At 33.6% G+C, this 26,167-nt stretch overlaps 2 protein-coding genes and 1 long non-coding RNA gene across 7 annotated transcripts in view; 1 reads left to right on the top strand and 2 right to left on the bottom strand.

Annotated features, from left to right (window-relative positions):
- Window positions 1-2,471: 2,471 nt before the first annotated feature.
- On the bottom strand, window positions 2,472-9,194 carry YEATS4 (YEATS domain containing 4). The gene is made up of 7 exons (XM_081330185.1): window positions 9,023-9,194; window positions 6,464-6,583; window positions 5,957-6,023; window positions 5,769-5,863; window positions 3,628-3,720; window positions 3,317-3,404; window positions 2,472-2,882 (listed from the first exon to the last, which is right to left on the bottom strand). The coding sequence occupies exons 1-7, from the start codon at window positions 9,071-9,073 to the stop codon at window positions 2,713-2,715; spliced, it is 684 nt and encodes a 227-aa protein (XP_081186311.1). The 5' UTR covers window positions 9,074-9,194; the 3' UTR covers window positions 2,472-2,712.
- Window positions 9,195-9,267: 73 nt separating this feature from the next.
- On the top strand, window positions 9,268-20,856 carry LOC308669468. Its single transcript, XR_014026759.1, has 2 exons — window positions 9,268-9,370; window positions 14,268-20,856. It is a non-coding gene; the product is annotated as an uncharacterized lncRNA (long non-coding RNA).
- The window catches only part of CPSF6 (cleavage and polyadenylation specific factor 6), a gene marked incomplete at its 3' end in the record, with an annotated part of 32,127 nt that continues 23,752 nt past the window's right edge, over window positions 17,793-26,167 (bottom strand). For 4 of the 5 annotated variants that reach the window (XM_081330175.1, XM_081330179.1, XM_081330180.1 and 1 more), the window contains one exon: window positions 17,793-18,208. Of the gene's footprint in view, window positions 24,383-26,167 lie in introns of all 5 variants that reach the window. The other variant, XM_081330176.1, reaches the window with a different exon arrangement.

The following is a 26,167-nucleotide window of genomic DNA, read 5'->3' as shown; positions in this document are numbered from 1 at the left end:
CCTGTTCACCGCCCTGAGTCCTTCGGGAGAAGGGCGGTATAGAAATCAAATTATTAAATTAAATTAATTAAATAAGGAATAAAGATATCGGATGTCAGCTTGTTTTTGGAGCTGGACCAATGTTGACTATACTTCCTGTGTAAACACAGTTTTTGTGAAATTCAATATTCCTCCTTGTAAGTTGTAGTCGTTGGTCTTTTTTGATTACTGATATTCCCTTGATTTTGATCTAAGACTGGCATTTCTATTGATGTACAAGGCTTCCAATCCTCCTTCTCATTATCTAGTTGTCGTACTGGATCGTTAATTTGGACCTGTACTGTTATGTCCTTTTCCTTTACTTTTTGTTTTGGACTGACACACCTTCTCTTTTTGTTGGGGATTTGGTGCTTTCAGAAACCGAGTTTGATAAAAGTTCCACAGAAGAGCAGCTACGGTTAGGATTTAGAGCAGAGGGTTCAGACTTTCTGTTGCATTAGCTGCCAATTTCAACACTGAACTAATTATTCCATATTTTTTTTTAGCTCAACTGTTGATCTCCTAGGAAAAGGGTGGCAAACTGATGGATTAATTCTTCTTCATCATCCATGAACTGTAACTGTCCATTAAGTAGATCTGCGTTCTCTTTTTTATTATCCTTATTTTGTTCTATCTTTGTTAATAGAGGGATTCTTTGGTTAGCCGTTAATGTTTTGGAATTTTCAAGGTTGAAGTAAGCCTCCCTAACTTGCCTCTCTGCCCAGAATTTAGCAGAGGCTGAATTTGGGTGGTATAAAATACCCGTATTGACCGAATACAATATTTCCTTAGAAAGCTCTCACGCCTAAGCAACATTGACGGAAGAACAATCTGCCCAAAGGTTAACAATATTCTTTTACATGTCTGCTGGGGAGCCATGAAATCTCTGTTAGTTCATTAGAATATACCCTGCAGTGTAAAAGTTGGGAAAGAGAATTCAGTATTACTCATCTGTTATGCCACCTGCTCCCGTTCAAGAGAACATCTGCAACTTGTATAGTATCCTATGTCTCTGTAGAACAGCCTCTCCTGTGTCTTCTCCATTTTGAGGCCCCCAGTCCATGTAAGCTGTCCATGAATTCAAAGTTAGTTTTGGAGCATGGGCGTTGCGATTTACTTCCTTACCTAATCTAGAGATATAATTTCCTATTAGAGATTTTATTTCTTCAATCTTTTTATTTGCTTCCAAGAGCTGATCAAATATAGCAATAACTGTTTGTGCTGTCAAGAGGCAATTCTTGGGATCCAGATCCAAGTCATCCTTAAAATTGCTCTTAATATTATCCTTATTCTTCCATGTCTCCTAACGGTATTGGTCAGGTGATGAGTGGTTCCTGTTAATCCTTTTACCCACCCAACCTCATCAAACCAAGTGCAAACTGGATATTCACTTCAAAAGTTGGCACAAAATGTTAAGGTAAATTATTAAGCTACATTATTAAAGCATAATGAGGATTGTGTTCCTCATCATAAATGTTGTAATGGTTGCCACACTGGATTATAATTTATGAATAACTCAAGGTGGTGAATATACCTAATATTCATTCTTCCTCCTTTTTTCTCTGTAATAACCACCTGTGAGGTTTCTTGCACAGGTTTCTGGCATTTCTGATTACCGTAGAGCCCTGGGCTGTTTAGGATTTAGGATCAGAACCCAGTTATGAACTGGGCAAACAGTAAAATAACTTACTGGAGATGTTTCGCTTCATTTTCAGGGGCCAATGGAAGAAAACTATTTCCTAACTCATTCCCAAGAAAAGAAATGTACTCCTTTGTTATGTTTAACATTAAATTCTTCACTTATAAAAGACCCGTGTCTTCAGCCAGGCAATTAAATATTATCTTAATATTTTCATTTTTTAAGGTAGCTCTCTTTATACATATGTAAATATGGTTTAAGCTTTTCTGGTTTTCATTATTTTTAACCTTTTCTGTAAATTTGCAATTTTCAGTTAGTAGTGAACTGTATCACTGTGAATGGACATAAGATAATAAATTGTTAACAGAGAAAATTCAACTTTATAACAAGCCCACATATTACCAACAAAAGGAATTGTATAAAATTATATATTTTATCGTATTTTAATATTAAAGAAAATATATGTTGTTTCACATGTTACTTTTATTAGTGGAACTCCAGAACATCAGACATATTGTTTCCAAACAGGGCCATGATCAGTTTTGTCATCTGTAAGGGTAAACCTACCACTGATATTTCTTTGTACAGCCGTTCTATCTCAGGTTTCTGAGAAATCTAGGGAAAGAAAATAATAGGAGACTTGGTTTAGCTGCCCATAGTACAAAGTTTTATTTCTCTTGAGGCAGTGATGGTTTATGTAAATAAGTAGAATTTTGACTACACACTTAATAACAATATCATAGGATTTCATATATTCCTTAATACATTAGAACATGAACAGGTTGTAGCAGCAATACGTTCTCTTTTTCTTTAGAGAGTCACCATTTTAAAAATAAGTGAAGTCAACTGTAACTTAAAACTACGAAAATATTTTTATTTTTTTAAAAAAATTACTTCGTGAAATGTCACATGCTGAATGTCTTTCCTTCCCCCACCCCTCAAAAAAATTCTCTCCAGAATGCCTATATGCAGTTCTTCCCAGAAAAGGAGATGTGTTATTGGTTCCATGATGAAAATAGGTTTCACGTGAAGTCTCTTAAAGTAGTAAATAGGTATTATATATCTTTAGTTTGATCATCATCCTCAAGCTTTCTTATTTCATTTTTTAGACAGTTGATAGTTTCACGGCTTGCTTTTAATCTTTCTTTAAGTTCTGCAATCTCAAAGCTGGTCTTCTTCTTAGCAGCTTCCAACTTCTCTCGAGTTTTTACTTCTACACTGGCAACTAGAAGAAAAATGTACATGGTATATTGCTTAATTATTTCAATATTTCTCTCAAGGTTTAGAAAGGCACAGTCTTTATTATTTTGAATCAAAAAGATTAAATATTCTGGACCGACCATCATGTGCTACTGTTTGCTAGTACAACATACAATGCCTTTAAACTATAGCTGAAATACAAGTATCATTTTAGGAATCCAAAACAACTGGATTAGGTTATCTTGAATACAAAGTTGGCATAATCTACATAAATCAAAATGATTATGCAGAAGTGACCTTTCCATACCTTTCCATAACTACTGTTTCATGAAAGCCAAAGCTAAAGTGAAGATCTTGTTTAAGTCATACAATTATAATAGGAAAGAGGGACTTTAAAATCAAGTTTCAGATCCTCTAAAATCAACATATAACACTGAAATCTTGGCGTTCAGCACTTACATTCTGTTTCATGCTTATAAGCACCAAGTGTTAACTGACGAGATGTAGTTAGCAATTGCTGCATCATAGCAGTGGGGTCCTGAAAAATCTATTGGAAAAAAGTAATACATTTCTATTATTTGCTAGACTGTAATGCTTCACAGTAAAATGGACTATAATTATGTAATTTGATAACTAGAATATTCAGAGTCTAATGGATCTTTCCTTCTGTATACCCAAACATGCACAGAGTCTGAAAAGGAAAGGGAAAGAAGGGGAGACAGTCATCCAATTCCTGTTTCTAAAGTTAATGTAAATTTTTGTTATCTTACCATCTCATCATAAAATTCAGAAACAACAGTTTTCTTTCCCAAAATGGCATTTGTATCAGACTGAAACAGCTTCAGCAAATGATACAGAGTCACCTGTATAATAGAGAAATCTGGTTACTACCCAAATATACAAATCAAACAGTAGGACAGAAATTGAATATTTTACATTTCAGCTTGCCATGATAACTGAAACTGAAAATTTACTGTATACAGACAATAATAATAATAATAATAATAATAATAATAATAATAACAACAACAACAATAATAAAGTTGGAAGGGACCTTGGAGGTCATCTAGTCCAACCCCCTGCTCAAGCAGGAAACCTTATACCATTTCAGGCAAATGGCTGTCCAGTCTCTTCTTAAAAACCTCCAGTGTTGGAGCATTCACCACTTCTGGAGGCAGGTTGTTCCACTGGTTAATTGTTCTGTCAGGAAGTTTCTCCTTAGTTCTAGGTTGCTTCTCTCCTTGACTAGTTTCCATCCGTTGCTTCTTGTCCTGCTTTCAGGTGCTTTGGAGAATAGCTTGACTCCCTCTTCTTTGTGGCGGCCCCTGAGATATTGGAACACTGCTATCATGTCACCCCTCACCCTTCTCTTCATTAAACTACACATACCCAATTCCAGCAACTGTTCCCTATATGTTTTAGCCTCCAGCCCCCTAATCATCTTTGTTGCTCTTCTCTGTACTCTTTCTAGAGTCTCGACATCTTTTTTACATCGTGGTGACTAAAACTAGATGCAGTATTCCAGGTGTGGCCTTATCAAAGCATTGTAAAGTGGTATTAGTACTTCACTTGATCTTGATTCTATCCCTCTGTTAATGCAGCCTAGCACTGTGTTGGCTTTTTTGGCAGCTGCAGCACACTGCTGGCTCATATTGAAGTGATTGTCTACTAAGACTCCGAGATCCCTCTCACAGTTACTACTATTGAGCAAGGTACCACCTATACTATACCTATGCATTTGATTTTTCCTGCCTAAATGTAGAACCTTACTTTTTTCACCATTGAATTTCATCTTGTTAGATAGTGCCCAGTGTTCGAGTCTGTCCAGATCTTTCTGTATCTTAAGCCTATCTTCTGGAGTATTGGCTATTCCTGCCAGCTTGGTGTCGTCTGCAAATTTGATGAGTTCCCCATCTATCCCCTCATCCAAATCATTAATGAAGATATTGAAGAGCACTGGGCCCAGAACAGAGCCCTGGGGCACCCCACTACACACTTCCTTCCATGTAGATGCGGTTCCATTGAGGACCACACGCTGAGTACGGCCTGTCAGCCAGCTACGAATCCATCTGGTGGTAATGCTATCTAACCCACATTTTTCTATCTTATCAAGTAGTAGGTTGTGATCTACTTTATCAAATGCCTTACTGAAGTCCAAGTAAATTATATCTACAGCATTCCTCTTAAAAGAATTAGTAATTACAGGTCACTTGTGATGGAATTGCACTATTTGCTGATATAAACCACGTTTTTTTCAGAAAGCAAACCTTCATTAGTGACATTTATTTTCTATAAAGACACAGGGAACCATTTTAAGATTATGCTGCAAAATATTTGTTTCTTCATAATTTGGCACATAGAACTGTTGTATCATTCCCAGACACAAAGCAAAGAATGCCCAAAGTTAATACATTTAAGTGATTCATTCATTTATCATCCATAGATAAAACTTCTCAATCTTTTCCCAACTGTTATTTTAAACAAGACGCACTCTTCCACATTCTCAAATTTCCAACTAAACTCCAGTGAAACTGACCCACATGTCAATCACAAATAATTTACTTATGATTCTAACATGAGCAAAATTACAGTCATTGACTGCTTTAGGAATTCATGACAGATGTAATCTACTGTTTAAAAAGTCATGTTCAAACATGTACAGCTTTACCCAGTTAAGCTCTCTCTCACACTAATGCTTTTTCTCTAAACATGGCTTAAAACAATTCAGCTGGCTTTTCTTTAACCTTAGCACAAAATTCACAACTTTTATAGACAAAAGTTCCTTTCCAGGAAATACTAGCAATGTATACAGGACCCACATTTTAGCTAACCTGAAATAGAATGTGATTTCATCAAGGTAATCAGATGTATAAAATTGAGTATTGCTGTTTGTACTAGGAAAACTACTTACCGGCCTTTCATTAGGATCAATAAAAAATATCTTAATGATGATTTCAAATTCACCCCAACCTGTTTCAGTGATCTCATATGGTGGTTTAGTTACCACTAAAAAAGGGAGAAAACACTAAATATTAGATAATCCAACGTTGAAAAATAATGAAACCATTCTATTTTCATCAAAGACTGTTTAAATCATACCTCTTAGTGGATTACCATAGCTTTCATGTAACTTGAACTGGATTTTTTTTACATAAGCAGACATATCCTAAAATTAAAAAGAGCCAATAAGAATGTACATATATATATATATGCATTATACTGTTTCAATGTCCCATTCTAGTCTCTGTTACATAGCATTCTACTGAGTAATTCCAGTACTTTTTACAGATTTTAAGTTATTTTCCTTGTGCAATATTTGTGTGTCTTCCAAACTATAATAGCTGATAAGACATTTTGAATAAATCACCAAATACTAAGAATATTTATCAAGAAATGACCTGTATTCTATACAAAATCACTTTAGATTGTGGCAAAAATTGTTAGCCAATTTCTGTAGATCATAATCTTTCACGGGGCATTCTCCTAGCTTTCCCTATATATTTTACTTAACTGTACAGAATAGCAAAGTCCTAATTAAACATTTTAAACACCCAAAATATTCAAAATTGAAAAAACTGCATTAACATTGAAAATATTTTTGCTTACCTCATTTCTATAGGGCTTAACATAAACTGTCCACTGATGTGTATGCCCATCTTCTTCTCGTTTCTTGCCAAAATAGCGGGCAACATTACCATAAACAATGGGTTTTACAATAGTTACACCCTTGAAGGAAAAAAGCAAAATCATTTTATATTCTTACTTTGAAGCTCTGTCCTAGAGTTAAGGACACAGAAAGTTAAAGATTCTTTCTTAGATTATTTTTTTCCTTCAGAACTCAGTAAAGGGACCCTGTTTGGGCTAGTTATTAAGGCACAAGACTAGAAAGCAGAAGACCATAAGTTCTAGTCAGCCTAACTCACCTCACAGGATTGTTGTGAGAAAAATAAGAGGAGGAAAGCATGTTGGACATGTTTGCCGCTTTGAATTATTTGTAAAAATAAAGATGAGACACAAATAAAAAGTAAAAACATATTAAGAATTCCAAGCTGTGTATAGTAGAGATTTACAAGTCACACTATATTTTCAATTACAAAAACTTTAGAAATAATTTTTTCTATATATTATAAATACGTATTTAATAAGTAGTAAATATACTTAATAAGTAGAAAAGTAGTTAATAAGCAGAAAACATACCTTTTCTACTTCTATTTTCCTTTTCTATTCTGTTACTTTTTTAACTTGGCCTACTCGTATCTAGGATTTGAAAGCATGTACTTAAAAACTTTAAAATTTGCAAGGTTATCTGGAAGAGTTTGTGTCTGCTGATCCCAAAAATGTAGACAAGGTCCTTGAAGAGGTTTGATAGTCATCAGCACATTCATTCCCTCTCCTCCTAGTGGATGAAAGACTTCTGGAACTATACAGGTAGTCCTTGACTTATAGCAATTCATTTAGTGACCGTTCAAAGATACAACAGCACTAAAAAAAGTGACATGACCGTTTTTCACAATTACGACCTTTGCAGCATCCCCATGATCATGTGATCAAAATTCAGATGCTTGGCAACTGGTTCATATTTATGACAGTTGCAGTGTCCCAAGGTCATGTGATCACCTTTTACAACCTTCTGACAAGCAAAGTCAATGGGGAAACCAGATTCACTTAACAACTGGGTTACTAAATAATCAACTGCAGGGATTCACTTAACTGTGGCAAGAAAGATTGTAAAATAGGGCAAAGCTTATTTAACAAGTGTCTCACTTAACAAAGAAAATGTTGGGCTCAATTATGGTCATAAGTCGAGGACTTCCTATACTGAGTTTCCTGAAGGCAGAAAGTTAGAATGTAAGTATAAAAGTAGTGTTGAACAATTTAGTATTATAAAATAATAAGCAGTCAATTAGCAATAGCCAAATCAGTACTTCCAATGGGGTTTAAAAGTAAGAAACTAGAACTCTTGGCTGTCTAAGCCAATAAATTCAAATTTATCAGCACTTACTCCCAATACTTATAGGAGGTTACAAACTTAGTTGATACAAATCTTCTGAATTACAAAGATTTAGAGACAAACTATTTTAAAAAATTATGCAGGTAGTCCTTGACTTACAACAATTCATTTACTGACCATTTGAAATTATAACGGCACTGGAAAAAATGACTTGTGACTGTTTTTCACTTATGACCATTGCACCATCCCCAGGTCATGTCATCAGAATTCGAATGCTTGGCAACTGGCTCATATTTATGATGGTTGCAATGCCCCAAGGTCATGTGATCACCTTTTGCGACCTTCTGACAAGCAAAGTCAATGGGGAAGCCAGATTCACTTAACAACCATGTTACTAACTTAACTGCAGTGATTCACTTAACAATTGTGGCAAGAAAGGTCATAAAATGGGGGAAAATTCACAACTGTCTCGCTTAGCAGCAAAAATTTGGGCTCAACTGTGGTCAAAAGTTGAGGGCTACCTGTAAATAAATCCGGAGACACCATCATTTTGAAGAATATCTTACAAATGATTTGAATGTCATTTGTCTGTAATACTGCAAACTATGCTTTCACCATACAAAACCAGGTAATATTTAATAGAGAATTCATTTTAACCACAATTACCTACTGTATGTGGGGTTTTAAACACTAGCAAGTGCTTAAATATTTGCTGTAGCTTCAGCATCCCTTCTTGCACCTATTAAGTCTAGGAAGTCATAATCTAATGAAGGGATATACATAAAATCTGAAGTAACGAAAAATATAATCAATAAGCAATTAGTTAATTCAGCAACGCTGATAGAAAGCAACGAAGAGATTAAATTTAGGGAGAGTTAAATTTATGTTTAAAACTAGAAAAGGCACGTGAAACACAGCTTTCCAAGGAAAGAATTAGTGATTTAATCCTCGAAGATCTGTATGAAAATAAATTCCCTTAGGTCTCTAAGCTCCAGAAGACCTTTCGGCGTTAGTTGCAAGACGGTTCCCTCCTTCGAAACCGTTCGCAAGCCTCTTAAATCAATCAGTACACTTGAACTTGTGCAACGAACCGACCCAAGGGACCAAATATGTGTCGAACCCTGCGATCGCCTTGGGCGTCTATCACTGCCCTTCGGGAGGAAGAGAAGCCTTTTGCCAATTGACCAAAAGCCCCCTCCCAGCGGCCCTCGCACCTTCACTCTCCCACCAGAGTCAGGCCCGAACTCAGCCATTCTTTTGAACATATTGCACCGGAAGGGAAGGCTCCTCGCGCCGCTCTAGCGCAGCCAGGGCAAAGCCGGCCTCATCTGCCCGCCCGCCGCCCGCGAGACCAAGGAAACCCTCCCTCCGCTCCGTAACCCTCTGGGCGAAGCCCGTGACTCTCATACAATAGCTTCCGGGTGAGGTTAACGTAACGCGCATTACAGGCACCTTCCCATTTCCAGCAGAAAGCAGCCGGCTGGTGATGTCACGTGATCTCCCATCGCTTTAGTTTCGCGACTTGGGAGATTAAAATTAAAAGCTAGAAAGAGAAAACTAAAGTACGTTCTTGGTATGTTGCGGTCGTGCTGGTTGTAAAGGGCTACATTTTGGAGCGTAAATGTAAGGCTACAAATTCAGTTTTGAGTTACTGGCAGCTGTTGGGATGCTCCTCGGAAGCTTTTGTAATCCACGTTAGCATACAATGAGAAACTTCTATTTGAATTCCGTGTTTCAGAATCCGTCTATAAACCAATCCCCTTTCCAAAAAAATGTTATCTATGCTTACACTAAAGCATTAGCAATACTGTTGTTATAGCCTAATAAATTTTATATATGAAAACCATCAGTTTAATAAGATGATATAAAACACATCCGTCTTAGGCTGAGTTCCTAAACCAATATATTAACGGTTAGTATTTCAATTTATATAAGATACTGGACTATGGATTATTTCTTCTGCATTGTAATCCGGTCTCTCACCTAGAATATTGTCATTAGAGGAATGGATATACAAGTTATGCTTTTAGTCTTTGGGATGTTCTTGTCACTTCTGCAATATGCCGGTATATCCCTTTTGTTTCTCAGAAACTAACGTATTTCAAGTTCTATTGTTAAATGTTCTTTTGTAAGTGCATACCATGTATTTTATTCTCTATGGTTTTTATAAAGCTAGTCAGCTGTGTAAATCAAATACTTCCTAGGTACTGTTTATTGGGTGTTGGATATTTTGGAATTACAAATTAGTGGCAGCTCAATATAATGATAGTCCTATACATTTTAAATTTAGTTATAGAATTGAAAAGACACATCAAAGAACTAGTTTGCTGTAGTGGTTAAGGAAGGCATCAATATAGAAACTGGGAAGCTATGAGTTCTAGTTCTAATACAGCTGGGTTATCTTGGGCTAGCTAGTCATTCTCTCTCAGCCATAGGAAGGAGGCAATGACAAACCACTTCTAAAATCTTGCCAATAAAACTGCAGAAAGTATTCAGGCTGTTCCTAGGAACCAAGACTGAGTTCATACACTGTATACTTATTGCCTGTTGTTGGAGCTGCCTTCACAAATCTACTTCTCTCCCAAGTATGTTGCACTAGTGCTCTTACAGCAGTATGCTAGTTTCGAAAGACTGATATCGAATAGAAAACATTAATTGTAAGATTGTTATATGGAATTCTTAATATTAGTGATATCTTAATGGTAAAGCACCCCACCTTCCAAAGTATCCATTATTTTAAAATGCAAGTTGATTTTTTTTTACATCTAACCGTCTATCTACAGGTGAAACTCGAAAAATTAGAATATCGTGCAAAAGTTCATTTATTTCAGTAATGCAACTTAAAAGGGGAAACTAATATATGAGATAGACTCATTACATGCAAAGCAAGATAGTTCAAGCCGTGATTTGTCATAATTGTGATGATCATGGCGTACAGCTCATGAAAACCCCAAATCCACAATCTCAGAAAATTAGAATATTACATGCAATCAATAAAACAAGGAGTGTACATAGAACAATATTGGACCTCTGAAAAGTATAAGCATGCATATGTACTCAGTACTTGGTTTGGCCCCCTTTTGCAGCAATTACTGCCTCAATGCGGCGTGGCATAGAAGCTATCAACCTGTGGCACTGCTGAGGTGTTATGGAAGACCAGGATGCTTCAATAGCGGCCTTCAGCTCTTCTGCATTGTTCGGTCTCATGTCTCTCATCTTTCTCTTGGCAATGCCCCATAGATTCTCTATGGGGTTCAGGTCAGGCAAGTTTGCTGGCCAATCAAGCACAGTAATCCCATGGTCATTGAACCAGGTTTTGGTGCTTTTGGCAGTGTGGGCAGGTGCCAAGTCCTGCTGGAAAATGAAGTCAGCATCCCCATAAAGCTCATCTGCGGAAGGAAGCATGAAGTGCTCCAAAATCTCCTGGTAGACGGCTGTGTTGACCCTGGACTTAATGAAGCACAGTGGACCAACACCAGCAGATTACATGGCTCCCCAAATCAACAGACTGTGGAAACTTCACACTGGACTTCAAGCATCTTGCAGTGTGTGCCTCTCCATTCTTCCTCCAGACTCTGGGTCCTTGGTTTCCAAATAAGATGCAAAAGTTGCTCTCATCAGAAAAGAGGACTTTGGACCATTGAGCAACAGACCAGGTGTTTTTCTTTAGCCCAGGTAAGACGCTTCTGATGTTGTTTGTTGTTCAGGAGCAGCTTGACAATAATACGACATTTGAAGCCCATGTCCAGGATCTGTCTACGTGTGGTGGCTCTTGATGCACTGACTCCAGCCTGTCCACTCCTTGTGAAAGTCCCCAACACTTTTGAATGGCCTTTTCCTGACAATCCTCTCCAGGCTGCGGTCATCCCTGCTGCTTGTGCAACTTTTTCTTCCACATTTTACCTTCCACATAACTTTCTATTAATGTGCTTTGATACAGCACTTTGGGAACATCCAACTACTTTTGCAATTACCTTTTGAGGCTTTACCTCCTTATGGAGGGTGTCAGTGATGGTTTTCTGCACAACTGTCAGGTCAGCAGTCTTCCCCATGATTGTGATTCCTACTGAACCAGACTGAGAGACCATTTAAAGGCTCAGGAGCCCTTTGCAAGTGTTATGGCTTAATTAGCTGATTAGAGTGGGACACTTTGAGCCTAGAATATTGCACCTTTTCACAATATTCTAATTTTCTGAGATTGTGGATTTGGGGTTTTCATGAGCTGTACGCCATAATCATCACAATTATGACAAATCGGTTTGAACTATCTTGCTTTGCATGTAATGAGTCTATCTCATATATTAGTTTCTCCTTTTAAGTTGCATTACTGAAATAAATGAACTTTTGCACGATATTCTAATTTTTCGAGTTTCACCTGTCTATGTGAGCTTCAGCTTGTTTTGTTTACTGTTGTTACCTTTAAACTTCAAGAGTATCTTCCTTTCCCACCAACAGTAACAAGTTTAAAGCCCAAAGGAAACATGGGTTCTGCATTTAATAATAGTTTCGGTGTCTTTTGCCATTCTGTCATTTAATTTAAATCTCATAAGGGTTCATTTGGAATGTAGCTGATCATCCTCTTTTTCTTCAGGAGAAAACAGGATAGTAGCTGGAAATTAACTAATAAACTGAAAATATTTTTAAGGGGATTGGATAAAACCTTCTGTGGGAAAAAGAAATGGATCAAAGTATAGTTGATGGGGAATGCAGGGATAGCTTTAAGAGAAATTTTATACTGAGGAGGAAGTTAAAATAATCAAGTATGAAGAGAAAAAAATGGATTCCCAAGGATATTTGATCAACTTCAGAACTGGAAATACTGTAAATGGATTATTTCATTATATAAATATACATTTTAGACTAGGATTAAAGCAGAAATATTAAAAGATTGGTGACATCAAACTTTGTCTTTGTTTACATGAATATGTATATAGAGAACAGTAATCATAGTATTTACATAGCAACAATTGATATAAGAAGTGGTAGAAACATTACCTTTTCTATTTTGTTTTTCACAAGATATTTTGTTTGGCTTGTTACTTTTCGCATTTCAATAAGAGCCACTTGCATTTAACTTCAAAAAAATCCCCATAGTTCCATGAAAAGAAGACAAAATAGACTTAAGCTTTCACTAAAATGTACTTTATTTTTTCCCCATAAAAGGAAACTTCTTTTGCAGTTTAAAAAACCAACAAATGGTTCAATACCAAATTCTTAACAGTGACCTAAAGACTAGAAATAAAGGTAATTAAAATCACCAAATTATCAAGTAGAAGTGAAATGAAATTTTAAAAGCCATTTCTACAGGCAGAGATTTGGTTTATAAAATTTCATGTGTTGGTATGACATTATTCCCTCTTACCTTGTGAAGCCATTTAAGTTCCAAAAATTCAACACATTCAAGATGTTCTTGAGTTGCCAAGTATTAGAAAGTCAAAAGAACCTGGGTTGGTTACATATACCAATCAATTTAAAACCTTAGTGTACATAGTGCTTTCATGTAAACATTTGTGCAAACTATGACATAATAAATTCCAACCCCAGCCATGTAAAAAGTATCCAAAGAAGTGGTTAGCTCCACAGGCACTAAAGAACTATAAAATGAAAGTTAAATCTCCCCACTTTTAAGGCAATGTATTTACAAGAAATAGAATCATAGAATGTTTCACAAAAAATAAGCTGGTATCTAAATCATGCCAAATCCATCAATAAGGAATGCAAGATCACAGTACTTGGCATTTAATTTCACTTTCAAGAAAAGCCATTATAAATTTACTCTAGGAATCCAATTGAAAATCAATCCATCCTCTGCTTCAAGTGTGCACCTGATGTGTTGTGTGAGAATAGATAGTATAAAGTTCTTCAAAGGGGTACCTGTCTACTTTGGCTCTTTCCACCATCAGCAGCAACTTCCCAATAACCTGCCAATAAAGCAATTAGCTTTCATGTCTCCACCCCTTTATACAAAACCCCTACTCTAAATGCTGATTAATTTGACATTTTGTTGAAGGTTTTAAAATTTTTGCAGTAACTACAATGATAAATTGTCTCAGAGTTGGAAGAAAATTGTAAAATTGTCTAATCCCCAGTTTAATACAATATAAAAAAGATGTCATTCTCCATGGAAGAAGTAGGGCCCTTGCAGCACTTCAAATTCAAAGGCAAAAAAGTATTCAGAGTATGTAAGGCACAAATGTATCATCAGTTTGCATCGCTTCAAAGTAGTTATGCTCCTTTCCCAAGGTCATGATGTAGCTGTGTGAGTTCAGAAAAATACACTTATTTTAGGGGTTGCAGATAGGCATTACATTTGTGTCTCTGCATGAACTGAAGCACTATTTTGCTTTTAAATCCAAAGTGTTCCATGTTTATTGCATTTTTGGATCTCAGCTGAGTTGGACTAGAAATGTATGAAAACAGAAAAGTTACTGCTTATATAATATGGTCTTATTCTTTCAGTTTGCCCTGCTGCGGTCCCATGTGGAGAATCTCTTCTCAAAAGTGGCTTTTGATTTGAAAGACTGTACCCCAAAAGCTTGAAATAATCTACATTACGTTTGTAATATGGATACTGTGGCATTATTTTTATTTAAACTAATAATTTACAACTGCAAAGAGAGAAAGCAATATTTGATGGAAATGAAAATGTATTAATAGTTTGCATAAGCATGTGTATGTTTGCTCATGGCACAGTATGTTCACATACATAAGGAGTATCAAAGTTTCTTATATAAAATATTTCTAATGTCCTTTTTAAAATACTTTGTTCTCAGATTAACTATCTGGTTGTTAAATAAATCCCCACTATTCTTCCTTCTCTCAGATGAAAATGTTATTTTCATTAAAACAATTTTGCCTATTTCTCAGATTTTTAAGATTGACAAACAGTTGAAGTATGCACATTTTACAGAGTCTGTTTAATGCTTTTACATTAAAAGCTGTATTTTAAGGCTGTAAAATCTTACATCAAACAAGTAAACAATGTGAATAAGACCCTACATATAAAAATTAGTAATAAGCTGAAATTGGAGTGAGAATCTAACTGCTATCCAGTATTGTATGTACAAAAGAGTTCTTAAAACTAAAGTCATTATATACATTTAAAACCTGAAGTTTGTATTTGACAAAACTTAAAACAACCAAACATAGTCTCGGAATAATCAAAAGCAGTCAAGTACAATCTCAACACTAACCAGGATTTTCACTCGAAAATTAATTGGGAAATCTAAACATAAGTAACATGCATTGCATTTCCACTGCAATATTTGCAATCAGGCTGTTTGGACAAACACATGATAGCTAATGGGCAAGATTTCAAATATGACAACAAGAGTGCATATCTGCTTAGTATGCAATTTGAAAACTTATTCTAAAAACAAAGCTATCCACTATATGTATTGTTAGCTCAATACACTGAGAGAAAAGCTATCTAATTAATAAATTCACTGTTCTAGCAAGTTTAAATTAGTTTCAGGAGTACCATTTGCTGCAACCATGCACATTAAGGAATGTGACAGTGATATTATAGGCAAATGCCGATTTACCTAGGGACATTAAGCAATTAATTTAGTTCAGGTTTTTTTTCAATTGTATTGATAAAAACATAAAATATTGATTTTTAATTACGAATATCTATATACAGAATATCAAGTACCTACTTGGACACATTTTCCTGCCCAGAAACAGAATAAATACAGAAATCCAAACAAACTTTCGTAGAAGCCTAGAAAATATCCAGATTTTTGTTACTGTCTGGTGAGTATGCACAATAATATATCCTGAGTTTGCTCACAGACATATCACAACTGGAATGCCTTCATTTGTCTTAATATCTTTGGAATTCTTTAAATGTTAATTAAAATTAATAATTCCAATTGGAAAATAATTTTTACAATTTACTACTACACATCAAACTTTCACACTACATATATAAAAAGTTATTAAAAAAACCATTCATACTTTGATTTTTGGCAAATCCACTGCCAGCAATGGAAATCTTGAGAAGAAAACATAAAATATGTACACAGCAATAACTGTTCAACTGTAAAAAGTTACACTAAAGTAAGTTATGATTTTAAATTATTTTCATTTTGGATCTTGGATACTTGAAATTGTCCAAATAAAATTTATCCATGATGCATATCTAACTTACCTGGCTGTTTCTTCAGCTTTTGTTTTTCCCAGTTTTTAGTCCAGATGTGCACATTCTAGCTATTTAAAAATGCATTACTGCACTGGAATTCTTAGGGCTACGACAACCACCCTATATAATAAACAAGCCATTCCAAGTATGTGAGCAACTTCCCATTTTCTGATCATATACCTAATCAGCTCTGCACAAAGGAAAGAACTTAAAACCTTAAGTATAACTTTTAAATAAAAAGATTATATGGATTCAAACATCTTAATATTTTACTTGAATCAATTTTTACTTCTGAACTACCTATTTATTTATACATATATATACACACATGCGTGCGCACACACACACGGACACGCACAATGAAATTGGAGGCTAAATCAAAGATAATAGACATTTCCACATACTAATTAGGTAAATTGATCATAATATGCTTAACAGAAGCCAATTTCACATAAAAATGTGTTAATAAGACAAACCAAGAATGGATCATAAGAATGGCCAATGTACAAAAATGATAGCAGCTGTTATAAAAAATCTTTTCAGTGAGCATTAACATATCCATACAACTCGTTATTAACAACTAAAAATTAATTTGAAATAGACAAGTCTATACAGTAGCTTAAGTTGCTCTGGCTGAATTAAGCACATAATAAACTGACTTTTACAACAATGTAAATTAAGTCATATTGGGTAACCTTCAGAGAGATATAATATTTTATTTCTACTCTGAGCAGGATTATGTATAGAACCAGTATAATTTGATTGCTTGCATGTGCCGCTAATAAATGAGTGGATACATACTAGTATGCATATTTACTTAAATGTAATTCCACTTTCAAAGGGAGTCCCGGGTAAACAAACAAAAATCCAGACAATACCTTATATAACTGTATATAACTGAAACACATATATATGTTAATATATATGCTTCATTTATTTTAAAAACTGTAGATGTGTCAAGGATGCTTTTTAATATTATTACAGTTATATTAATTAAAAAAACCCAGACTGATCATGGTTTTTATCAAGTTATAACTGCAAAATATATACGGTGCATTTAATTTCATATCTCAGCAAATTTATAATCCAATTTATTATGATATTGATTAAATATTAAAAAGGATTTTCATTAATTCACAAACCAATTACAGTAAATTTGGGGAAATAGTAAACATTTAAAATGTCGATAGCTTTGAAAGGAGAAATTAGGTAGGTGCAAGTAAAAATCTGAGAAGTCTGTTTTTATCAACAAACGTATTGCTGAGCATGACTATAAATCTGTTGATTCTGGAGTACATCTGTTTATTAGGACAAACTACATTTTACTGTTTAAAGAAATTTCTGGAATTTTTTATTTTTCATGTTTTTTTAAGGAAATTCTTTTATATCTACTTTTAGTTGACATACTATGTAGCTATGTATATGCTATCAGAGCATCTGGAAATAGAACATAACAAAAAAGTAAAAAATGCCCAATTTTTTTTCTAACATTTTGTAAATAAATATGGGTTCTGTATATTGCAACAGAAGTCTTTTGTACATTTTAATTCAAGTTAAGCCTAAATCTTCTCCAATTGAGTTTCAATCTACAAGGATCAGAAACATTAATTTTTTGGTACACCGAAAGGCATGTTCACAAACCATCTATGTAGAACTGGTTACAAACTAATAATGTGATTTCTATTCTTGTTTCATCATAAAGTTCATCAAATACAATAAATTGATGCATTTGTAAAAAATATGCATTTTGTTAGAGACATTTAACACCATTAAATATTGCTGAACACAAGACGCTCCCTGAGGTGTAAACATCAAATAACTCGAACAGATTTACACATCAGCCCCATCAAACAGTTTATTACAACACTACATCTATTATAATCAAATTGGTGCGCTTTACAGACATTATCTTGAACATTTAAACAAGAACCAACTACTATAAAAACAAGCATTTACTTGACTTTTTTCCAATTGTCTGCACATTTTAATTGTCAAATATATATAACCAGTAATAGTTGCAAAAAGCTATATGTTTTAAATCACACAGGTTCCTTCAAATAAAAACAGCTAAGCAACATAAAAAGTAAGAGAGCTACTGGTTACCATATATGCAGATTTGCTTTATTCAGATCTATTCCTGTTCAATTTATCCATGAATCCTTTACAGCTCTGTTCGATCACAAGAAGCAAACTGCCGGACAAGCCTCTTTCCACGAAGTTACATTTCTTTTCTGGCGAGGTGCTCCTCTTCCTTCAGCTGTAATGTGTTAAAATTTGTGATGTAGATTTTGCTAGATCCCACAGCAAGCAAAAATGGTGGTTTAACTATACATACACAATTTACACACATCAAATCTATTTCAGCATATAAATAAAAAAATATAAATAACAAAAATTTGTTTGAAAATCTTCCAAATTGCAGGTTGATCCTTTTAGAATCATTTTACAGGAATATATAAATACTTAATTTTGTAAAATGTAAACATAAATAGGAATGTTTCCTCAGATCAATATTCAAAAAAGTGCACAGAGAATTATGTATCAGCCAGACCATTTTATTACATTGTTAACCATTTTAATTAAAAAATGAAACTATGTGAACAGCTAAATAATAAAACTGTTAAAAACAGAAATTAATCTGACAGATAAATTATAAACAGTTCCTTTCATCTATGTAGCTTTTTGTCCATGCGTAAAAGTTTAAATGGACACACAACTAGATCATATGTATATGAATTAAGAGATGTGTGGAAAAATGAAATGAACTTTTCTCACTTCTAAACACAGCTAGCACTCAAATATGACTGATTCTCAGGTGCAGTCATGTACGGTATTTATAAGCAGCAATCACATAAGTGTTTGGCACTTTGAAATATCAAAGTCAACTCAATAACAAAATTACTAAAGATTTCACCAGAGTTACATAACTGTGCAGAGATCACATGGAAGACTTACTTTTGTTTCAGATACCATGAATAATTATTTAATTTATACTAAGATGTGATACAAACAATACCCCCCTCCCATTTTAATAAAACCAAGAGCTAATATGTTCTTTCTTCAGGCTGTATCAGGAACTATTTTTAAAAGTTTGCTCTGCTTTAACAAAAAAAATGTACCCTAACACATGAATTCCAGAAACAAAACACTGAAAATTTATACTCCATATCTTTAGATTCTAGCTAGTTATCTTTTTAAAAGTACCACACTTTTTAATAACATTATTGTTGAATATTCTATATCAAATCTACAGTAAATATACAAACATTGCTTGGTAACTATTATAACTGATATTAAAAATGATAAAAAATACAGGTATACATCACACGTTTGTTCATTCCTGTGCCCAATGCTAGCAGTATGCAAGCTATACCATTTTTAATAGTTTACTTTTAAATATGTTTCCAGACTTAAAACAAATTTTAAATCTTACTGTAAACTAACTCACGCTGAATCCAGTGGAACATGATTCCAAAAAAGAATGTTAGGATATAGCATAAAACATCAAAGCAATAATTTTAAAAAAAAATTTTAAGAAAATTTAAACTATTTGGAAAAGTACATATTGGTATATTGTGTGTGCAGATATCTAGATAAAGAATTTCAGAACACAGCAATATGCAGCTGCCATAAGGTCTCTCTTACTGCTGATACAGTTCAAGTTAGAAAAACTAATTTAATTAATAAAAATGTCAGATGCCCTTTTCTGGTGATTCCTTTTCTGCCACAATGGGTTTTAAGCAGGTTAAGAATTTAATTAGTTTTCACTTTGAGTATTAAGCATTTGGATTTTTTCCCGTTGTACCTTAAAATCTTTTTAAAATTGATTTTATTAACAAGATGAATCAAAATGTGCATAAATTCTGTAACTAAGTTATTATGCACAGATGGAATCTCAGTTTCAGAGGAACAAAATAACAGCTGCAAGATTATTAGAATTTTCCATTGTGAATACAGTGTCTATTAAGTACCTAAAGAAATAATAAACATGAAGGAACATAGCAATAACTATAATGAACTACTTCTAAAACACTATCTTGTTGGTGAACACATTTTTAAGATTATCAGCGACAAATTTATGAACAGACTCCAAACTTCTCAGTTATTGACACAGATTCTATTCTAAACTATTTCAACATGAATAAATTAATGAATTTAGACTAACATTATTTCCATTGGTAGGTAATATTTTTTAAAAACCTATACTAGCATGTTGTGGATTGGGATTACTATAACACAAAATCAGATTTAAACTCTGGTTCATATACTGGAAAAATATTCAGTGATTTAAATTTTTATAGGAGCATTGCTATTTAGAGATATTTTTCAATATTTATATTAAAATTCTTACAATGGTAGTAGAGTTTTGATATTACCAATATTCTTCCATAAAAATAAATTATCTCTTTGTTCTACTAAATACATAATATTTTCTGTAACTGTTTTTATTGGCCAATTATTTCAGTAGAGTTGTCTGCTGCAATATGTAATTGCAAGTCAAAAACCCAATAGCTTTCGCAATTATTCAAAGGTTTCACTGTGGCTTCACTAAATAGCAATTCAGTCCTTTTGAATAGTTCCCATATGTTAATAAAAATGTAAAGATAAGGCAGGTTTAGGAACTGTGAAAGCAATTAGGCAACTTCTCATCCTCTCAATCACTTCCTACTTTCATTCTTTAGAGCAATTTATTTTCCAGTCTAATAATCTTTTATAATACCAAACCAGATAAATTACTTCCTTTTGATTTTTAAAAGAGCAGGAGAATTTATGGACATTATGGAGAAGGACAGATGCAGTGTCACACAACACAGTCCCCAAAACCTGACCTTATTTTTTACAAGTGCAAGCCCATGACATTTTAGTTTATTGTAATTCCTTATATTCAAAGCCTGACACCCCCCCCCCAAAAAAAATTGTTCACTGAGATTAACACCCATATTTTAACATAAACACTTATTTTTCAGCATACATCACACCATAGTTGCAAATCAATATTCTATGAAGTCTTAGGCTTGTTGTATTTTAATGGATTTAAGTATGTTAAAATGTATACTTGTATACATTTCCTTGCAAATAAAATACTTTGGCTTTTCTCCTCCAAGGAGACTCTTAACGTTAGCATTTCAGCTTTTGGGAAGGGAAATGTATTCCAACAAATGTCCAATTATGTATGTGTGTTTTTTCTGTTATATTTCTAAATACTATTAAATATTATATAGTTGTATATACAAAATGAAACTTTGGTGTTATGTCTTACTTTGCTTTTACTCGAGTTAAAAATAATGTTTACTAATTTTTTCAACCACTAGTACTAACGAGTACCAGTAAAATAAATATTATAGCAAAAAAGACATAAAACATACAATCACCTGGAATAAGAATTTCAGACACAAATATTAAGTCTTTTAGGTTTAAAAGAAATGCTTTCTCGCAAAGTTTTTAAATAAAAATTTGGATTATAAAAGGGAGACATAGTTGTTGCCAACCATCTAATCCAACTAGCTGCCATCCCTATACATTTCACTGATTTCAGAACAAATTAGCATTGCCTCTTAAGACAGCAGTAACAGTATTGACTAATCTAGCCATAGCATCTACTTATTTAAATGAATATAGGTATAGTTGTTGCAATACATCTGCCCAATCCATTTAATATTACAATTTACCAGGATCATGAACAGGATGTAACCAACTTAAGTTCTAAATATAGGCTCAGTCATCTGATATGCATCTAGTACATAATTATTCTGATCTTGTATCTTTATTTATATAGTTTATATAAAATAGATAAGAGATGAAGTAGTACAACTGTTATGCTTGGACACAAGTGTTTATTCTATTCTGGTAGATTCCATTTTATTATGTGCAATGCCTATACATAAAATGCTGAGAAAATGGAGGAATTTTATGTTTCCACTTTTCATTAGGTATTGCAGCCTACCCCATCTGGTGCAGCCTACATATGTTAGATTATAATTTCCATCATCCTCAGACAGTATAACCATTTCCTGTGCTGACTGGAAAATGTAAACAGTAATCCAACATATATGGAAGCCACTAGATGGTGAGAGCTACACTGAATATGCAAATACAAATATTCTTCCCAAGAATAAAATGTTAAGATTTTTTTTTCTACACAAAAAGACAGATTAAGAACACGCTTTGTAAAAAAAAACAAAAGGCCACATTTTAAATTTTACACAAATCTGACCAAGAATTATGTGCATTCAAACTACTTTTAAACTATAATGATGTTATGCTTATAGTGGTCTGAGACCACAGATAAATTGTCAAATGAAGCTCAAATTTATCAATGCTAGATTGATTCATCCTCTTTTTAATTTAGTACTGTATCAAAGTTGCGAGAACAAATTACTGTAAGCAAGTAAAAAGAACAAATTGATAACTTTCAAAATCTGTTGTTAAAAATCTTGTTTGTAATGTATATGATATGCATCAGAGCTTAAGATTTTTAACTTCCTGCATTTTTAAATGCTTATCTATGACAAAGCATAAAATTAGTAAGCTCATCACAAGATAATCTACAATTTTCATGCCTGAAGAATTTTAGAAATGGTAATTATTATTTCTATACAGTAATGTTGCTTTCAGCTTTTAATCTATGTATATCATCCAACACAAATATGATCTGTTGCTATTTGCACACAAATTTCTGGTTTTTTTTGGCAAGTACAAGAAAATAAGATACACATCTGAAATATTTACAATTTTCTTGTACTTTTATAATGACAATTTACAAAAGACATAACAAAAAATACAGAAATTTATGAAAACGTCCCAAATAATCCAGTAGCCAGAAAAACATGTCAAGGTACATTTAAAAAAAACATCATTAAACACATTGAAACCATGTGAAAATCCATTTTGGGATCATTCAATGTACCATTCATTAACCCCCAAACAAGATTGGAAAGTTACATCTGATTTCAGAGGAACTACATAAATACAAGTAATACCTATGGCTGTAGTAAATATGGGTGATTATCATTTTAGGTTCATAGGAATAGAAAACAAATTTCGGCACTTTCAGAAACTCCTGTTCAAAGGTGAGCAGTAGAGTTCTTGCAGTGTATGACTATATATTATATGTATGGTTTCATCTTACTCATAAAAACTGAGTAGGAAAAATAAGGCTGAGAATACTATATAAACTTCAAAAGACCACACAGTAATGCATTTTTGTGAACTCATTAAGAACTTGTGCAAACCTGATTTCCTCAGGGTCTGAGGATGATACCTTGCACAGTGTCTTTCCACCTATTAGAAATATTTTTTTCTCTTCTGGGATGAAAAAGATATTTGACACAATCTAATATGACTAACATATTTATATTTGGAAAATACCAAAAATATACTTTGTGTGTGTGTTCAATATCCTTCATTACACTGATAGAAAATTGTGTCACTATGTTACAGGTACATCTAGTTATATTACTAATTACCAGAGGACACATCCAGAACATTAGATTATGTGCTGCTGACATGTACAGCATCTGGTTTAATTAAAACCAAAGTTGTAGATGAAAATTGGGATTTTAAATTGTATCATTTATCCTTCAATATTCTCTTTGGATAATATATATTTTTAGATGGCCAACATGTCAATGTAGGTGGGAAGTATTATTAGTTAACACAAATACTGCATAATTTAAAGTCTGAGATGAAACTTTGGCTGGTGGTTCTATAATCAACACAGAACTTTATATATAAAAAATCTGGTACCCTCATATAACATAGATAGTATAATTACATCAGATTCAGAACTGTGTCCAAAACATTGCATCTTTTAAAAATAAAAATGGGTTTTATTTCAGAGAAACCAAAGATAATCGAGTTCTATGACTAATACACATAACTGTATTTATCCTTGAGGCAGACATCTCATTCTCTCTCATAATAGCAAGTGCTACTTATTTTCATAATTGACAAAATGTAGCTACTTTCATGTACGTTTCCCATTATCTTTTAAAAACCTAAATTCAAGTCTTCATTCAAACTCCTCCTAAGAATTATAAAGTGAAAACTTAAACATATTTTATGGTTAGATTGCAAATTAGTAAAGGTAAAAGTTCCCCCACACATGCTTGCTAGTCGTTTCCAACTCTAGGGGGCGGTGCTCATCTCCGTTTCAAAGCCGAAGAGCCAGCGCTTGTCCGAGGACGTCTCCGTGGTCATGTGGCCGGCATGACTAGATGCCAAAGGCGCACGGAACGCTGTTACCTTCCCACCGTAGTGGTCCCTATTTTTCTACTTGCATTTTTACATGCTTTCGAACTGCTAGGTTGGCAGAAGCTGGGACGAGTAACAGGCGCTCACTCTGCTATGCGGCACTTGGGATTCGACCTGCCAAACTGCCGACCATCTGATTGACAAGCTCAGTGTCCTAACCCACTGAGCCACCGCGTCCCTAGATTGCAAATTATATAGTAGTATATTTCATATTTTAGGAATTTATTTTTAACTATAAATTACATACTATTATTTCAAATTATGAAATATAGAAGATTATTGTAACCATTAGGGCAAATCATATTGTTTTATATTGTCTGATTAATATTTGAATTCATAGAATTGAACTTACTGTACTGAAATTAGGTAACTGAAAAATTTTGTGAACTGGAACAGAAGCTTCATGTACAAAATGAAATTTCAAGGATATAAAACCAAATGATCATTTCAAACAAAATTTCTCCAGTTTGAATTATATGTGCAAGGATCACTCTATAGTCTATTCAATATGTTTTAATAAACTGTAACAACAAAGGCCAAATTATTATATTTACATGTTTTAGTTTCCTATTATTTGACACTGGCCAGAAGCCAATGGGAGTTTTACCTCATTCCACTTATCACCAATAAGTGTCTTAAATGGGATAGGGATAGTTGAGCAAGAAAAAAAAAGTTCAAAACCACATTGGGCATATGTAAAATAACAGACAGAATTTTCTAGGCTTTTAACATCAAGTATATAAATGGAATTAAAATAAAAAAAATAAAAAATAAAGTATTTCATACAATACTGCTAGGGTATATTTAATGTTCTTTAATTGATATATCAACTTAATTATATTTATTAAGGAATATATATTTCAGACTTAATTCAAGGTTATTACCCTTTCAGGCACTATTTAAATTAGCAGGATGTTCACATGGACAGATTAGTAGGATATTAGCTGGATATTAACTGTGACTACTAATTGTATTATTAAGCTCCTGAAACCTTCTGCCTCAAAAAAAGTATTTACCTTTATTAAGAGGTATTCCTTTCACTTTGACCCAAACAGAAATCATGTGGCCTTCCAGATGCTCACAGAATACAATTCCCACAATACATCTCCTGACAGATCCTTGTAATATATCATTCCCTCTAGAATTTGGGGATAGGTTTCTCTAAGATGAGAAGAGGATTTTCTTTTCTTCCCATCAATGACAGATACATATTTTAACAGTTAAACATGCATAAAGGACAATAGCTCTTATATTTATAAAATGAATAGCAAAACTATAATGATGATTGTTATGAAAAACTCAACTTATGTTTGTACAATTGCTGGAAGAAGTCACTGCACTAAGACCATAAAATGCTTAACTAACGGCCCTCAAATCTTCCCTCAGCACATATATAACACCCACCCCCATACTAGCCCATGAATCATTTAGCAAAATCCTAAGCATTAATAAATAAAACTGTACTGTACTGCTGTACAGTAAATTCCAAGAACTTTTAGACTTGAAAGAAGTACTACAAATATTTTGAATTGAAAATCTGCATTGTGCACATAGGTTTCCATAAAAATTTTTTTGAATGAAATAAAAAAATAAGCAGGGTTATCAAATGAGGAAAGAGGCTTATGGAATGTCAGGTGTAAGGGAACCTAAACTGCTTTAAAAATACTGTAAGTATAATTCTTACTTGCAAATAGCAAACATTTGCAAACATCTTACAAAATTTTGAAACAGATCGTGCAGATAAAATTAAGTAAGAAGAGCATGCAGTCAACAATAAATATTAAGTGCCATCTACTCAGAAAAGATTAAGAGTTGATAATAAGTAAAACTAATACATTTTTCACTGTGTATTGAGTGTACTCGTTATTATTCTTGAAAAAAAATCATAAAATCCATGTGAGAAGTGCAAAAAATTTTGAAACTCAAAAGAATACCTGTTATAATGTGAAACAACACATGTTCA

The sequence above is a fragment of the Vipera berus genome, assembly GCF_964194415.1.
Source record: "Vipera berus genome assembly, chromosome: 6".
NCBI lineage: Eukaryota > Metazoa > Chordata > Lepidosauria > Squamata > Viperidae > Vipera > Vipera berus.
Note: the sequence above shows the minus strand (reverse complement) of the source record. Positions and strands in the feature narration are given on the sequence as shown.

Excerpts from the sequence above, each read along its gene's own strand:
- YEATS4 (XM_081330185.1), bottom strand. The coding sequence starts at position 9,073 with ATGTTCAAAAGAATGGCTGAGTTCGGGCCTGACTCTGGTGGGAGAGTG. Across the intron at positions 6,024-6,463 it reads TTAAGCCCTATAGAAATGAG|GATATGTCTGCTTATGTAAA; the intron begins GTAAGCAAAAAT and ends TTTTAATTTTAG. Across the intron at positions 2,883-3,316 it reads TTATAAGCATGAAACAGAAT|TTGCCAGTGTAGAAGTAAAA; the intron begins GTAAGTGCTGAA and ends TTTTTCTTCTAG.